This window comes from Poecilia latipinna, unplaced genomic scaffold (assembly GCF_001443285.1).
Source record: "Poecilia latipinna isolate Pla-1442-1.1 unplaced genomic scaffold, P_latipinna-1.0 Scaffold532, whole genome shotgun sequence".
Classification (NCBI taxonomy): Eukaryota; Metazoa; Chordata; class Actinopteri; order Cyprinodontiformes; family Poeciliidae; genus Poecilia; species Poecilia latipinna.
Window position 1 is genome coordinate 47,784 of NW_015113148.1, and position 18,074 is coordinate 65,857.

At 41.0% G+C, this 18,074-nt stretch overlaps 1 protein-coding gene across 2 annotated transcripts; it reads right to left on the minus strand.

The window, feature by feature from the left end:
- Nucleotides 1-411: 411 nt before the first annotated feature.
- Nucleotides 412-17,866, minus strand: nadka (NAD kinase a). Of its 2 annotated transcripts, XM_015040875.1 has the most exons (12): nucleotides 17,701-17,866; nucleotides 16,895-17,065; nucleotides 14,116-14,199; nucleotides 4,793-4,922; nucleotides 4,595-4,703; nucleotides 4,087-4,172; nucleotides 3,893-3,995; nucleotides 3,656-3,789; nucleotides 3,269-3,368; nucleotides 2,797-2,954; nucleotides 1,827-1,909; nucleotides 412-1,453 (listed from the first exon to the last, which is right to left on the minus strand). In XM_015040875.1, exons 2-12 carry the CDS (start codon nucleotides 17,038-17,040, stop codon nucleotides 1,306-1,308), a joined length of 1,281 nt encoding a protein of 426 aa, XP_014896361.1. In that variant the 5' UTR covers nucleotides 17,041-17,065; nucleotides 17,701-17,866; the 3' UTR covers nucleotides 412-1,305. The 2 variants fall into 2 exon arrangements, with proteins under 2 accessions (XP_014896361.1, XP_014896362.1); XM_015040876.1 differs by lacking the exons at nucleotides 14,116-14,199; nucleotides 16,895-17,065; nucleotides 17,701-17,866 and adding an exon at nucleotides 6,606-6,957.
- Between the last annotated feature and the right edge of the window lie 208 nt (nucleotides 17,867-18,074).

The window sequence follows — 18,074 nt, forward strand, 5'->3', positions numbered from 1 at the left end:
GGTTTCACTTTCTGAGTTGAGACGTATCAACACTTTAACATTTTGTGTACAGAAGCAAATAAGACACCAGGAGTAATTCTGATATAGATATAAATGTATAAAAAACCCAAAGACAACCATTCCTGCTTCAACTTTGTTTATTAAGGTGTTATGGGGAAAAAGAAAAAAAAAAGCTTCTTGGAAATATTTATCAAACTTGCCAATACAAAAGTTAGAGTTGCAGGCTCTTGGTTACAAAAGTGAAAAGCACTTTAACGGAGAACAGCTGAGACCAACACTGGTGACGAACCAGCTGCTCTCTTTCCTGTTAAAAGTCAGACAAATCTCATCTGTCCTGGATGCTTTTCTAACGGATCGTCAGACACTAGACTGGTTCCACGTCGACAAAAAAATCAACAGGTGACAAAATCATCGGCGTATAAAAAGTAGCAAATAGATTTATTTTCAATAATAATAATACACTGTAAACCTGTGAATAAACATTATTATACAAAACAACAGCTTATTAGCGTTTTACATTTATGTACAGGGTTAAGAGGAATGATTGATCTGTTGAGTCGATTTAAAACCGACATCTGGACGGTCGGCAGGCCCCGACTGACCAGTAACGGAGGCCACCTTCAGAACGCACTGCGTAGGCTGCAACAATCCCTCAACATTCACACACAGACCATCGCAGAGCCCACAGACATCAGTCTAAAAATATTTAGGTTTTAAAATGTTTGGGGGATGCTTAAAGGAAAAATCTTTAAAACCAGACATCAGTAAGAAGTCGCTCGCAACGTCTTTGTGCCTCCTTTGATTCAGTAAACTAAAACGCAGCCATGAGTTCAGTTCTGCCAACAGGAAATTCAAACATGGCAAATGTTACGTAGAAAACCCCCCCAAAAAACACAAATTTGGTAACCTCCAAATATCACTTTATGCTGATGATAGCAGTGTTTAAGGCACATTGTGCACAGTTGGGCCCCTGGATTCAGCTAAACCAACTTTTAAGATCTCATTAGTTCTTCTTAGTTAAACATGAACTGGAGTTTTTCTACTCTAGTGTAGTTTGGTCTTTGCTTCAGCAGAGAGAGTTGATTTCCTTCAAAAAAAAAACAAAAAAACATCATGTCTCCCTGAATATGGAAAAAGTTTCGGAGCAAACCAACAAGAGTACTACAATGCCACGCGACCGTCCGTTTGGGTTCAACGCCGACCCAAGAGTTGCAGTGTGCTGCTTTCCTTTTGGATTACATGTCCAAAATCACTGCACTTTGAATTCCTGGAAATGCGGCGGCGGCGGGCGAAAGCAGCGGTCCTTCAGAACTCTTCGTCCTCCGAGCTGAGGTAGTTCTGCTTCTTCCTCACGTTCCAGTGTAAACACGTGGCCAGGCTCTCGAACCAGTCGTTCACCGGGTCTCGGAAGCAGATGGAGGGAACGGGGAAGCAGGAAGTGGTGATGGTGATACTGGAATAGGGATGAAGGAAGAAAAACAAACAAAAAAAAGGTTGGTCCAAATGAGAGCAGAACAAGGAAATAAGAATATTTCCAGTAAAAAGAACAAAGAAGTGGCCACTGATGTGAAAGACATCGAGGTGGAATCCCCTGTTGAGCAACACTGGGCTTTTCACTGCAGCTCTTTACAACAACCAGGAAGGTCATTACATCTGGATATGTTACATAAAGAGAGGGATTGAATGTGACTCAAGCCAATTAAAGAGCCTGATAAGTTTATGTAACAGAGCCTGAGTGTTGAGCGTTGCCTTGTCCGTCCAACAGTTCTCACTCATTTATACTCAAGCAACCGTTTATTACGATGGTGAGCGGCGTGCGGACCGACCTGTCTCCGTGGCAGATCTCCTGTCTCTTCCTGCCGTCGAACGACACCCAGGCCGTGTTCCTGGCATCAGGGGACAGCTTTATCTGAGAGGAGGGGAGAGGAGGAAGGAGGAAATGCTCAAACCGCTTCGAAGAAACACGGGTGCAGCTTTTACAACCAAAACGTGCCGTCGAGTGTAAAGACCAGAAACTAGAAGAAGAGAAAACGTTTGCCCAGCCGATCGTAACCCCGTAGTGCAAAAGTACAAAATCTAAAACGGAGTATTTTGGATCTAGCTTCTAGTGCAAATACCTTAGTGCATCTGAAATAATGCTAAACTAACTTACAAATAACATTCCAGCAAAATGCAGGAGCTTGTTTTGAGTCGATAATTAGTATTGATGAAAATGAACCAGTCTGCTGATGGAGCGAGACGGTTTCCCAGTATAGTTAGTTAACGTCGTCGTCCCTTTAAACACTTTCCTTCCAAACCCAATTGTCTTCACTGGGTTTTATTTAGGAGGATCAAAGTAAAGAGGCTGAACATAAAATGTATGAAGCATGTTTCAGATTTTTATATGCGAAACAATTTTTAACAATGCACTATCCTGCAATTGTTCATCACATAAAAATCAAAACATAGCAGCGATGTGATGAAATGTGAAGAATACTTTAAGGGGTATTAATTATTTTTGCAAGGTATTTTATTAGTAGTCATAATTCTACCTCTTTGTATAAACGCTACACTTCTCTGCATCCATTTCCTGCAAAAACTTAACTATTTGTTCTTCTTCCCTTTTTATTTTTAAACTTCAACTGCCAAAAAATAATAAAAAACAAACATCTGAATTTAGTTCATTTTTAACCTATTACAAAACAACACATTTTCCCCTAGAAAATTCCCCCACTTCCTCCCGTCTCTGTTGGGTTTTTAAAAAAAATGAGAACGCAGCTCCATTTCCAGCCAGAGGAGGCGCTGCTGAACACGTACCTGGAGCTCCACTCCGGCCGGCACCACGATGGGTCTGAAGGAGAGGGAGTGAGGGCAGATGGGGGTGATCATGATGGCCGGGACGTTGGGGTGGATCATGGAGGCGCCGGCGGCCACCGCGTACGCTGTGCTGCCCGTTGGCGTGGAAACGATCAGACCTGAGGCAAAACAGAGACGCAAGGTGTTTCAGGGAAGCACAAGGTGCACAGGCACAGCTGCAATCAAAGACGCTCAAAATAGTGTCTCTTCATATGTAGGGAATTAAAGAGTTCAAAATGAACTAAATAAATGTACATTTTGAGATTTTTTTTCTTCCTTTTGGCTTTCTTGTGTGACCTGAATTTTTCTGTCTTACCGTTATCCTTTCAACAATAACATAATTTCTAGTAATTATATTCCTACTGCTTTCAAAGTGTAAAAAACCCCATAAATAAATAAATGACGGTGTCAGCTTAATGATCCTTCCGCTCACCGTCTCCCTGCACCGTGGTGATCAGGTGTCCGTCCAGGAAGAGGTCCACGTTGGACAGGTAGGAGGAGGGTCCTCTGTCCACCACCACCTCGTTAAGAACCTGAAACACACAGACGGTGGGGGAGGGGGGGGAGTCAACTCTGGAAAAATCCTCTCCATGTGCGCGGCTGACATGAAGTGGCCCTGAGTCAGGATCACGTTTGCTGCCAGCGAAGACACGACACCGACCGCCAACCTGAAATATGCATCTGGAGAGTCTGTTGGCTGATGTCACACCCTGCTCACCGCGCTGACCAACAACAACCACAACGCCCTCCAGGCGGGGGGGGGGGGACAACACTGCAAGCCGCTTTGGCCTAATTACGGTGCAGGAATCGCGTCACGTACCTGATGCTGCATGGCTTTGTGGCTGGTCTCCAGGTCCTTATTGGTGAGGATGATGCCCTTCTCGTCCTTCTTCTCCCAGTTGTCCTTGAGCACTCGCACCTGCAGGCGACTTCGCAGCACAATGGCGGCGTTTCCTGCAGGCAGAGGCATGCGTGAGCAATGCATGACGCAAGGATCCGCAGAGAAAGAAGGCGCGCTGCGGGACGGCGACGGGCGGGTCGGGGGACATTCGCTGACCTTCGATGATCTGCGTGACCTGAGACTGATACGTATCGAATTTGAACGGCGTCAGGAAGCCCAGAGAGCCCAGGTGGAAGGCCATGACTGGGGGGACGCTCTCCTGCAAGGAAATACAAGCGTGTTAGATGATGTAGCGGTGGGAAATATAGACACTGTGGGGTTTTCTGTAATGATCTGTTCTAGGTGGATACCTGGAAAAGCGAAGACGCGTACAGCAACGTTCCATCTCCACCGAGACAGATGATGAAGTCCACACGATTGGAGATATCGTCCAGATCTGACCGACACAAACGAACGCCATTAGACATTTATGTTCATAATGCCCACAGAAATAAATCAATTCATTGTATTAATAGTGATCAAAATATATATATATATGTGTGTGTGTGTGTGTGTGTGTGTGTGTGTGTGTGTGTGTGTGTGTGTGTGTGTGTGTGTGTGTGTGTGTTTTATTGCATTTCAGGTAATTTTTTTTTCCTAAAAAGCAATTAAATTATTTGTTTATTTGCATATTTTAATGTATTTCTAACAGTACAAAAAAAGTGGTGAACTAAAAAAAATCTGCTAAATGTGGCAATTTTTTTTTTAAAACTGATTCATCAATTAATAATCAGAAAATGGGGGTTAAAAAAAAAAAAAAGCGCAACAGATTAATAAATTACTAAACCAACGGTTAATCAGAGCGATCTGAATCGGTACCTTCTCTGAAAGTGCAAAATTTCTTGGTGATGGCGGCGAAAACTTCGTCGCCTGAAATGGCCGGATCGTCCAGGACCTTCTTCTCCACGTAAACCATCAGGTTCTTCACCTGCAGCGACGAAGAAACAACAAGGCGCGTGACGCGCGACGCAGAAGGAAGCGGCGCGACAAGGACAGGACGACCGGGACCTCCGTTACCTCGGTGAGGAACGTGCAGAGCTCCTTGAAGGGCTGCAGTAGGCTGGCATCTCGGATCTTCTTGATGACAAGGACACTTTTAGGAGGCTTGTTCCACGTCAGCCTCTGGCTGGCGGGATCCTGAATATGCCTGAAGGAGGCAAAATAAACACACAAAGAATACATCACACAGCAGCCAGGAGAGCTGACATAAGAGCTGTTAACTAACAAAAGCTGCATCATAACCAGGACTGATTAGCATCTATCCAATTAGATACATCAGATTAAAGTCTGGCTCTGTTCTGCAACACCTCGCCTCTTCTCAACCCCTAAAAGGTGAGCCGAATGTCCCCAACAAACCCAACAACAAACCGGCAGAGCTCCTCTGAAGAAAGGAGAAGTGCGCTTAAATGAGAAACGGGGTCACAGAAGTTCATTCGTGGAAAAACGATTACATAAATATGACCAAACCGATTTCATGGCGTCTAAAAATACTCTGAATCAAAAGCAGAATATGGAAAGTGCCAAAGGGAATCCCAGAGTCTGCTTCTGTTGGTTAGCTTCATTAGCTACAGATGGCCGCCTGCATTTCTAACAGAATGGCTCGTCTGTGTTTCTCTTACACAACGATGATATCTTTACATCAACCAAACTCCGAGTGTCTGATCGCCTAGAACAGTGGGAGCGTGACGAATAAAGGCCATCAGGAGGTTTTTTTATATAGTTTGCAGAAGCCGCCCCTCGCCCACTTGTTGCTGGGAACTGCAACATGTTCCCTATGAAGACCGCTCGATCAAATCAGTTTAGAAATTGTTTTTTTTGTGTGTGTGTTTTTTAGTGGCACATCTAATTTTTAAAAGTTTAAATGTAGAAAAACTGACTATCAAATTGTTCTACTTCAGCGTGGCTCTTTAAACATTAAACATTTAGGATATTCTGAACATTTTGAAAACTTTAAGCTGGTATTTAAGCTCCATCTTTGGGCGCCTCAATGGATTTGAACACAAAAAAACAACAAATACATTAAAGCTGAAACAATCAATATGTTGTACTGATTAACGAGGAGCAGAAATAATTACTGTTTTTCTCTTTCAGAGAAAAGTGAATAATACATAACGGAGATATTTGTTAGATGTTTTTTTGTGTGCAAATGCCAACTAGTAAGTGAACCACAACAGCAGATAGACAAACTGGAAATACAAGCAGGTTGATGGCAATATCATTCAGGCATGAACAAACATTAATCACCACCATCATCATCAATTTTCAGAAACAAAAACAGGAGTATGGATCAAATGGAGATCTCTGACTTCAAATGGGCAAATCGTCACAACATGGTCCCATTTCAAGTTCCTCTTTTTTTTTTTTTTTAAACCAAAACTTCCCCCCACAATGCAACACAACAAAACACAAAACCTCGTAACCTTCAAAAAGGCCGAGCTGGGACGTTTTAAACAGAAACTGACCCAGATGTAGAGAAATCTCCCCCGCCTCTCTCTCCCCCAGCTGAAACTGACCAGAATAGCTTCCCTGTGAACCGGAGGAGACAAAGCGATCCGCCGGTGACCCTCTGATCTATTCAGGACCAGTTTCTCATCGGATCACCTCAAAGTGTCCACACCCTGACCTTCCCCTTTCATTCAGCCAGCTTGTGTTCAAACCACATCCTTTGATAACACACACCCTGTTAGCAGCGACTACCTGCGTTCATCGCTGCACTTCTAGGAATCTGTTGCCGTCAGCCCCGAACTGATGATCTACAGCCAGGTTTGGTTATAATTGACTCCTCCTGACAGATTCCTTTTTGGGGGCAAATAAAAAGTGAATTTCTCACCATTTCCAGACTTTGTTCTCGCTGTGGCTCCCCTGTGTCTCCTCTGTTACACACTGGTTAAACTTCATGGCTATAAAAAAAAAAAAAAAAAAAAAAAAAAACCGACGCTGCTTCAGGTGGACTCAGCTGGAGAACGAGGTTCTTTCCCGATGGCTGCGTCTCTCAGAACAGTGCATCCCGCCTCTGACAGCTACACAGTCTGAAGCTCCCACAAAATAAAACTCCCGTGTTGTAAACTGAGAAGCGGCGCTCAGGCCTCCCGGGGATCAGCTGAGAAACTCTCAGAGCTGCAGCCACTGAGACTGTAATTGTCCCAGACAGGACTTAGCACTAAAACCTTCTCTGCAGCTCTCGCTCCTCTTAAGGCATCTCTGCATGCTGGGCCCCGCCCACACAGCCCAGCTGGCCCCGCCCACTCCACTCCCTGTCTCCTCCTCGTTGGACAGGTGTGACTCACTGAGCGACACAACCTCAGCTGCCATTTACTTCCACGCCAAAGCATTTCCACCTGCATGACCTCATTCTGTGTTTTGACCACTTACAGAGATGGGAAACGACGAAACTGGTCTGAGGCAACAGCGCCACTGTTGATTGGAAATGAACCCAAGGATGATTCATGCATCCTTGAAGTAAAGGATGCATGGGTTAAGGAGGAGGCATTACAACTTCCTCGTGTGCTGTTACAGTAAGGAAGGTAAAAATATGTTTTAATAAAAAGACAAGTGAAGATTGTCTTCTTTTTAAGCGTGACCTGCAGGGCACACGGCGCATCATGCACGGTATTTGTAGCAACGTTTTCTTTGCAGCGTCACTACAGCAGGAGTTTTATATACAGCTAGATTTTAGGTTGATTTCATGAGTGGAAGCTGATGATGTTACTTTTTACCGTTATAAGAAGGATTTTTTTGAATCATCCTAAGTCAAATAATAAAACAACGATAGCAGGGTATAAATAGTTCAGATAGTGATGCATGTTTTTCCAAGGCACCCAGAGAGTGATAAGAAAAGCTGAATTTCATCAACCAGTAAAATATTAGTTAAGTGTGAGCCACAAAGACGGACTGGTGCCTTATTTGGAATAAATGGAACTGAATCTCATCGCCTTGCGAACGCATCAGAACCTTTTCACAATTTGTTTTGTGAACTTCTGATTTCTTTTTTTTTTTTGCAATTACCGATGGCCGGACCATTGTAGGCCTGTCACAATAAGAAACTAATCGATGTCAAATTTATTTTTATAGCACTTTAAAAACAGGTGTTATACTGCACCAAAGTGCTGTACAGGAACGACAGTAACACAAATTGATAAAAGCAGAGTATCAAAACACTACTTTAAATGAATACCAAAGAATAAAAATGAGTTTTCAGAAGTGATTTAAAATGATCCAGGCAGATCTAACCTGGAAAGGTAACTTGTTCCATAAAATAGGAGCAACAACAGAGAAAGCTTGATCTCCTTTCCTCTCAAGTCGAGTCTGAGGGACTGTCAGTAATCGCACGATAAAATAAACTTAGCTTGATAACTTCCATTCTGATGATTGACATTTTTCGAAGGGCGATTTTATTAACACTTAACACTTTATGTGCCCTTTTTGGTTGTTGCGTTTTATTTTGGATGCTTAAAATTTCTTCCAACCCCAGCGTGGAGTGTTCTGTATAAAATTAAAGTTTACTGTTTGAGGGAACAAATTTGCATTATTATCCCATTATTGATATATTACCTTAAAATGGCCTCAAAACAACAATACTATCGTTTATCTTCGCAACTTCTGGGTCGATTTACTGACGAGGAAAATTTGCTACCACGACAGGCCTAATGGTGAGTTTAAGGGTATCGGAGTAAAACAGGTTAAATCACACAGCTCGTCACTAAATTACAGAGTTTTATCTCTAAATTGATCTATCATGTGAGTTAACATGTGAAATATTTATAAGTTGCTCTACGTCATGCCTGCGTGCTTACTTTATTTTACAGCAGCTCATGGAACCATTTCAGAAGGGTTCCTGATGGCTGAGTAAGATCATCATGTGTCCTGAATCCTGAAGATGTGTGACTAAAAAGGGAGGAGACTCTGAAGAGTACAACCTGAACTACGAATAATGGGAAGTCAACTATTCACTTTTCTATGTAGACTAAAATAACCAGCCGTTCTGGAAACGCAAGTCTGCCGTCGTTTGCGCGGCTGTTGGTACACGTCCTGGGCGGTGTTCGTATGCAGTCTAAACACAGTGATAACATACGGTGCACCGAGAGGTTTTTAAACAAGTCGTCGGCGAATTGTTGTGTCTCTTATTTCACGGCCATGTGCTACGGGCTCAGTTCTCATGGATACAAACCGAAGCATAATAGTTTCACGATGAAAAGTTACGGTTTGTTTGTCCCTTTTTCTTGATCCTGTTGGTAGGAATCAGCATGACAATCATGCACTAATTAGCAAACCTGTTGCCATGACCACAAAGCGTCTGTTGAAATCCTTCTCTGCTGTTAGCCAGCCAAACCTTATGATATTTTAGCTGATGAAATTTATGTTGTCGTAGAGCCTCTTCCATATTTAGTCATTTTATGTCATGTAGAGGCGGTATGCACTATAGAATGGAAATGAATTCAGGTTATATTACTTTTATAATTTGAAACAACAAGGGGCTATTTGATTGGATTGCGCCTCTCTCCATCAGTTTTATGTCGCCATTTTTTGAAAACCTCTCTCCTTTTGTTACAGATCTAACTTTCCTGCATGAGTCGTCCTTGCTAATGACATAAACTTTTATCAGCTAAGTACCGGATTCAATTACAGCCTTTTGTTGTGATTTAATGGTCTGTAAATAGATTAAATAATGTCACATCAGATCATCTGCTCCAACTTTCCTTTAGAATACAACAACTCATCTGACAAAAGTATTGGCTGCAAGTTAAAGACGGCGTCGATGCCAAGATTTTTTTGGCAAACTACAATGCGAAAGTAACGTTAGAAATGTCAGAATGTCTTAAATTTGTTCCCTGTCAATTCTAAGAAATGACGAAAGAAAATCAGGTGGAAAGATGTGGAGGTGATCAAAACAATAAATGAACTGCACTCTGTTTAAGTTCCTCAACTAGAAGATGGTTCAGGTTAGAGACAAAAGAAATAATAAGCATGTTTTTTTTTTTTTTTTTTTTTTTTTTTAAAGTGGATTTTGGTGTGATTTGTACAAGAATCAGAAATGTCGACACAAATTAACATAAAAAAAAATTTAAATCCCCCTCGGCCTCACCCGACATGACGAAGTCTTCAGCATAAACACTTTACCTTTGTCTTTCATGCCTAATCATCTTTTCCTATGACAATTACCCCGACTGGTCTTTCCCAAAACTGTTTCCACCCAGCCTTTGTTTGAGACAAAGATAGCCTGGTTTTACTACTTTTAACCCGTCGAGCAGCTTTAAGGATGCTAATCCTACAGACACTGCGAGAGGGAAACAAACAGCAAACAGAGGCTTACGTGATGGAGGGTGTCAGTAGGTCATCATTTAGTCCAGGCTTTGACTGATCAAAAGAAAAAGAAAGGCTGGGAGTCGCTCATAACAATAAGGGGATTTAAAGCAATATGCTAAAGACTATCAACAATCCGTGTGGCTCAGTTTGGGACGATAATGAGACGGGGTGGCACAAAAGCAACCGCGTATTTCAAAAGTGCATCAGTGTTTGCATTACATAATAAAACAGGAGATGTTTACAGGGTTTGGTCCATGTCGTTGTGTGTGCAAATGACGGCATGGCACAAAAAAAAAAAAAAAAAAAAAAAAAAGCATTTTAAGTAGGAATGTACCTACAAATGACCTGATTGCTATAATTTTAGCTTTGTTAAAGCTGGTCTAGCCTGGTCACTACCTTCCTACGCAATTCTAATCGATTCTAATCCCTCCCCACTTCTTCTGTGATTTCTCCCATTTACATAGATTCCTCTGGTAGAATGTAAACCGGGGCAATCAGTGAAGACAAGGACAAGTTGTGGACGACGACATCGATTTTCTGCGCAGCTTTAGAATTGCAGTCCGCCTGCAGTTTTGGCAATGGAGTAAGTGAATGTAGCGACCCAGCTGGTCACGGTTCCAAATATTGAATTGACATTACAGCTGCCTCGTTGCGGCACTTCTCTCTTTGCAGTGGAGTATGGTTGTTTACAGCGCAGGCAATTTCCAGTAAGCTTGCTAGCATCGAACCAACGCATTACATGCATCACAGTTAAATGTTTGGTAAATATATAAGTTCAATAAAGTCCACACCTCCAGGAAGTAATCATTTCTCAACAGCCAAGGGTCAAGACTCTAAGGAGCTGGTTTTTAACCAGACTAAAGCTAACCAGTGGTTGGTTAAAAAACAAAAAACAATAATTGTTCTTCTGGGGCAGCAAGGCGGCTATAAACAAAGTCTTCAATGACGTCAAACTGGACTTTGACAATCAACAGATATTTTTTTTTACCTTCTCTCTCTGCTTGCATTGTTACAGAGATAAATTCCAGCAGTGCCACAACATCTTAAAAAAAATCTGATAACTAAAATGATCATATCTAGGCATTAGCAGGTAAAGTCATAAGGATTTATCTCTTGGTTATGCAACTACCTCCTCAGAAGGCTTGCATGTCTGATCATAAAGTGGTTAGTAACTCTCATCGGTGTGCAAATTGTCATAGAGACTCAAAGTTAGCCATTTACAGTATCATTAAGGTGTCAAGTTACAAAGTCAGATAAAACACCTGAAAGATTGAATAAGAAACTATAATTTCTGGATGTCTCAGTACATGTCTGCAGTAAAATCTGGCTGCGGAAGAGAAAGAGAAAGCAAGACTTAAAAGATGCCAAGACAGCAGAACATTTTATGTTAAAGTCGCTCTGCTTTACTCTGTCATGGCAGGTGTTGGATTCAGATAAGCATTTGGAAACTACAGGCTGTAAGTACCTGTACTTACAGCCTGTAGAGAGCCAACTAGCTTACTGTAGGTAAAAAAATGCAAAAGATATAAATATAAACTCATCATTTTGTAGTTGTTTTAGCATGCAGTTTTAAAAGGTTCATCTCATAGGAGGAGGGTTAGAAAACAATATTTTGACTTCTAATTTTATATTTTTACAGTTTTTAAAGAGAAATCAGAATCGACCAAAATCAGCAATGATCTCTGGTTTTCGCAAAAAAAAAAAAAAAAAGAAAAAAGAAAAATTGGCCACAAACGTCTGATCCATGCACCTCTGATCATGTTACTCCAAAAGCAAAAACAATCACATTTCAGCTGCTAAAATACATCCTGGAAATCACCAAACACCAGTTCGTTATGTTTGCTAGCAGAGCCAAGAACAACAACCTCAATTCATCGCATAGCTGAGATTCTTTCTTCCATAAACTTACAGAAGCAGTTCACTAGGGTTAGGCGACAGTGACACACTTTTGGTCTCGGGTCTGTGTGTTCAGACTCACCACAACATCAGACGACCAACGAGTAACGAGACCTTCTAAGGAATAATTGAACATTTAAATACTAAAGGTAGAGCTCCTGTTATCAGCAGATCAAAAGCTGCACAAACACTTTGAAACACATTGGGATTCATCATCTCTGAAAGACAGTTAACTTTTTGTGCTTTCCCAATCAAAATAAAGTAGTAATGTATTATTATTACTTTTATTTTTACTTCAGTAAATGTTGTGCATCATGCAAGTTCACCTGTGGCCCACAGAGATGCACCATTCAAGATATACCTGTTGAACTTACATCATTTACCTGTCAGTCAGTCATCTGATCTAAGGGTTGATCTGATAGCAGCAGACATTGCTGGGTGTGACTCTAGGTAAGTTCAATAGCAAAGAGCCTTCAGCATAAACCACGTAAGTTAAAGTAAAATCACGCTAAGCCCAGGCTGTGATTGTGCATTTAAAGAACAAATGATTCTTTGTCTAAAGAAGCATTTTTTTGTTGTTGTTGTGGTTTAGGTTTTCATTCGCTGCCTGATTCTTTACATGAAGGACTAAATTTGCAAACAGCCATTTAAGGTTAAGGTTTTTGGTTCACGCTTACTTCACAAGTTACACAAGAGGATATGGAGACACTTGAGTGAAAGAGTTGTAAGGTTAGCAACTTCTAGAAAAAACTAATTTGAGCAGAAATAGTCCAGGATGAAACATTTGATTTACACTAAATGTTCAGTAAAGACTTAAGATTTCCCCCATTTTGGAAACAAATAGTGTGAAATGTGTTTTTGCAGACTAAGGAAAAGAATCGTTTCTTTATTGGATGTTGCGTGCAGATATCTGCCTTGTGGTTCATTTGCACATAATGTTCTAGATGTTTCTGCAAGATAAAAATAACTGCTCTGACAATTAAAAACTTAAATACACGAATCCTTCCACTGCGTGAAAAACGACGTGCTTTTTTACAGATTGAAACATAAAGCAGTTTTAATGTGAAAACTGTGTGTGTGTGTGCTGTGTGTGCTGTGTGTGCGTGTGTGTGTGTGTGCTGTGTGCAAGTTGTCTGCAGCTACTGCAGCTCTTCCCACATCCCAAAAACAAGCGTGTAAGTTTGACTGCAGATTGTTGCCACGGATGTTAATGCTACTAACCTTCTCTCCTATCTTCACAACACTGTTGTGTTATAATTTCAGGGAAAATATAAGTGCAGAAGAAGAATGCATTACTTTGCGATTAACACGGGAGGAGCACTGGACATTACTGAAATATTTCAACAACAGATAAGAGTGCCTGCATAGAAACAAGAAAAGTTCACATTTTCTCCACATTATTCACAGTAAAGATGATATTCTAATCTGTAACCACTTCAGTGTTTTCAGAGACATTTACAAGCTTCCAATGAAAGTAACATAACTGCTAACGTTTTATTATCATTGTAAAGTCGAATCATGTACCACTTTGTTCTTAAATCATCTAATGAATACTTAATCACTTCAAAACATGTCATTCAACAAGTAAAGAAACTTAAGTGAACTATTGTAATTTATTTTTAATACAAATGCACTGCATTAACCTCACTAGGAAGCTAAATATGCACATTTAAAGAAAAACATAAGTAGAGTCTTTTTCAACAATATCTTTTTTTGTTTTCGTTCCCTAGCGACTAACCCCACTGTAATCCTTATGAACCATCTAATTATTACTATGTGCGCATGCACAAAGGAGATGTCTGCGCATGCACCAACCAAAAAGCGTTGCAGCCAGTGGGACTTTGGGGTTGTGCTCAGAGTCTGCAGCTACATGGTAATGGTAACTCTACTACTACATTACTTCACTGCCTTGTCTTTCAGGAAGGAGCCCAGGAAAAAAATCTGCCTTCAGAATAAGAGCCGTATCTTCTTAGATGTTCAAAAGTGTCGTTTGCACTCCCACCAAATTATTCATGTTAGTCTGGTTGCATGAGGCTTCATGCAACCAGAAGCTGCATGTATCACAGTAGCTATTCCATATTAAGCTAGTTACCAACGAAGAGATAAAAAATAAATAAATAAATGTTTTTTGTCCAACTTACATCACAGCGTGTGGGTTCTGGAGCATGCATGCCTTCGGGCCAAATGTAGTGACAGGACTCGGTCCATGAAGCGACTGAGTCCTCCTGGAAGAGAGAGGAGCAAACATCCAGGTCCGTAAAGTTGATTTTGTTTTCTGAAAGAGTAATTTGATACTAACAGAATAACCTGACGTCTGGACTAAAGACATGTCACATTCTCTACATGATCAGTGTCCCCAAACTCTTATGGTTCACACATTTCAAATAAACTATTATGTTTTGCGATTTCTTGAAATTTCTTGAGCTGCACATATTTACAAGCGTGACCATTTTTGTCCATCACCAGGCGACAAGTAGAGATTTCTGCACTTAGTCTGTAGCAATAAACCCTTAGGCCAGATCTGTGGTGAGCAACAGTTAATTTGGCGCCTCTGCCAAATCATACGTGGAGTAAGGAGTCATGAAGTGATTAAAAACAAATGCATTTATCTCTTGTAGCCCAGAAAACAGAAGTCAATGATTAATGATCACAGACACACTTTTTTTCAAACAACAACTAAAAGAAGTTGTGGTTTGTAGCAAAGCGAGTTTCTTAAAAGGGAGAAATAAATCTTAACACGTTGTGTCACTTCACATCACTTTACTGAGTCAACCGACTCCCCTACTCTGATTCACTGAGCTTAAATTCAGCCGTTTCAAGCTACTTTTATTTGTAGATCACTGAAATAAATTAATCCAACATCGAAAAATGAAACTTTAAATGAGTTGTTGTAGCAAAATTTGAATTGAAATGAATTTAAAAGAGCGTTGTCGCTGTTAAAGTCTCCAAGTGCACAGGAAAAGAGTAACTAGATTTGTCAGGTTTTTTTTAAAATAAAAAGTCTGAAAAGTGAAGCTTTAAATGACCTTTTATAATGAAATTTGCTCTCCTGAGTTGGATGCACTTACTTTAAACGCATGCATCATTCATCCAGAAATAAGGATCCCACAGGATGACAAACACAGGGATTTTTTTAAATAAACACTTTTAAAAGAAAGGCGGCTCTGACGCAAGTTGATTTTTGTAGCTCCTGCAACCACTTGAGAAAAAAAAAAGGGGCTAAATGTAAATTATTGCATCACATTCAGCATATAAATAAAGGAAAAGGGGATTTCTGACACTCAAAAGCTGTAAAACAAAAAAGACGTTTCACAACAAACGTGTGTGGGTAGAAAAAAGAAGACAATAATGTTGCCTTTGTGGGAGTTCATTTCAACATCTTGGGAGATGTTCACTTTTTTTTTTTTACAGATTTCCTCATCTCGCAAACGGATACCAGCTACTGACCACATCGACAAGTAAACACATCCAGCCTCTTCAGGTTCTCCCTTCATCGGGCCGTTTCAAAGAAGGCTGCAGGATCTGTCCACACGCGGGCTGATTTCTCAAGTGTCGAGAGTTTGTGCAACAGATAATGTGACAAGGTTGTTGAGGAAACACTTCTAATGCAAGCCGCTAAAAACAGAAGTTGCTCTGAAGCATCACCAACCAACTGGGGGGACGGTTGCCACAACATGGCAACACAGAGGACCTCAGAACTCAAATGGACTGACAGGAGACACTGGCTGTGCTACAAGCTCTCCCTCTGCTGGTGATTTTGTGTCACATCCTCTTGTTTTTATCCCTTCCACTTCCTCACATGAACCTGGTCAAATCTGATTACGGGGGTAGAAAGGGAGGGGAACAGGAAGCCTGGCTCAATTTTCACTGCAGGCCTCCTCTTCCTGTGGCTCGGTGGGGGTTTTTGGAAGCCTTTCTGGGTTTTTTTTTTTTTTTTTTTATTCTGCTGTTTTATTTATCCACTTTTGATGCCTGTTACTATGGTTACAGGGAGGATTCCAGACTCTACAGACCATTTCTGTTGCGACTTGTCTCGTCTCTTTTTGTTGATTTTGGCCAGCTGACCAGTTTTGGTTGTTTAGCATGGTTGGTTCACCTTTTTTCTTTTTTTTATGTATTGTATAACTCATACACAACTTTGGTTGGAAAAAAAAAAGAAAAAACATAATGGCAGGAATTCTATGGAGAAAAATAACTGACTAAACCTCACAATCCTGAAAACGTTCAGAAACTGACAAAAACATGTCTGGGTGATGAAGCGAAAACAGGATTCAAGAATTTCTCAAACATGTACTAAAAAAATCAAAACAACACTCCAGGTACGTTCTTGATGAGGGAATAACATTATGATATGATGTAAAGCTCAAAAAAGTGGATTTTACATAATACCGCCCCTTTAAAGGCAGTGACATCACAAGAGAGAATAGACCTGATCAGCTGGCATTAGCAGACATAATGGCAGACGAGCAAATCTTGACATCTCAACAGTTGCATGAGTTATGACGGATGATGCTGTAGAAGCTGAAGCAAATTAGTTTGCAGTTTTTTCATCAGATGGGTTTTCATGAACTTGTAGAACAAGTACATCCTGTTTTCTGCCTGCGTAACTTTAAATACATTCCGCTACTGTGGGACTACATGGTGAAACAACTTGTACTAGACCTGCACAGGTCTGCTGCCTTAACAGGTTGGTAGCTTTACATATTTTTCTGTGAGGTGCATTCAGTGATATTTCGCAGAAAAGCAAAACTGGAATCTTGATTTCTGGCTGTTTCCCCCCCCAACCATTCCCATTGGAATGCTTCTGGCTTTGACTAATGTGTAGTTTACGTTGAAAACAGTTTATAACAAGAAAGACAAAGTGTGCAAAAAGGGGTCCATTGTGTTGTGATATGCAGTGGGTACCTGGTTCCTACTGACCTGTGTTCTGAGTAAGTGGCTGAGGATGTGCTCAGGCTGCGGGCCTTCATGCGTTGAGCGGAGCGGCGACCTGTGATTGGTGCTGCCTCACAGGTGGAGCAGCAGAAGGTGGAGGCCTCCAGTCGCACCTCTGATCCACCGTCCATCTCCGATTGCCAGGCTTTAAGTGAACTGACAAGTCAACACCGTTGAGCCATTGTGCATGAACAGTTACAAAACAATGATGTCCTGTGGTATGCATGGGAGGAACCGACAGTTTTGAGACTGCAGGCTTGTTTCAGAACTCCTCAGTGGGGAAAGATAAAACTTGCACAACTTTAACTGAAGAAACGCATAAATACTGCAAGAACACTTCTTTATACAGTGTAGCTGTTAAAACTCTTGCCGTTTTAAAAATATATATTTTGCGTTTCACAAAAACCTCCAGAGGACACAGAGCAGCTTCAGGTGAAAAGTTCAACCTGCTCAGCAACTTATAATGGTCGGTGTTTCTCCATGATGCTGTAAGTGAGCAGGCCAAATTTTCATAATTATGTAAGCTTTAGCATGAGCTAAAAGCTTGCTATAATTATTATCGACAGCCCGGCAAGCTTTTTTTTTTTTTTTTAAAGCAAAGTACGACTTAAAGAAAGTCTAAAAATGCAGCGTTTAGAGCAAAGGGAGATTCGGCAATGGCTAAGAAAGTGTGAAGGAACCAGAGGGCAGAATGTTCCAGCTGAAGCAGCTAAACTAGTGAGTTAGCGAGCTAAACTCCCGGTTAGTCGTAGAAAACACAGTGTCACGCTGTTTCTGACTTCAAACTTTACCTTTTAGGAGAAAACCTTACAGCAGGATAACTGGGCTGAAGCTCAGAAAAGAGCCGGAGGATTACAGGCTAAGATTACAGCGTTTCACCATCTTCGTTCACTGGAGAGCTGTCAACAGTCAGCTCACCGCTTCCTGATCCCGACTGACCAATCAGTCGCTCTCAAACTGGTGACGTTAAATAGCAAGTTCCTCGCCTTGTCCAGATAAAGGAGTAAAACGATATTTGCACGAAAAGAAGAAATAATACTATTTTGAAAAAGTCACAACCAATATTAATGCAATGTATTATCACTATTAATAAAATAGCAAAAATAAATAAATAAAAATAAGGCACAAGAAAGGTAATTATAATCACAGGTGGGGGGAAACAAAA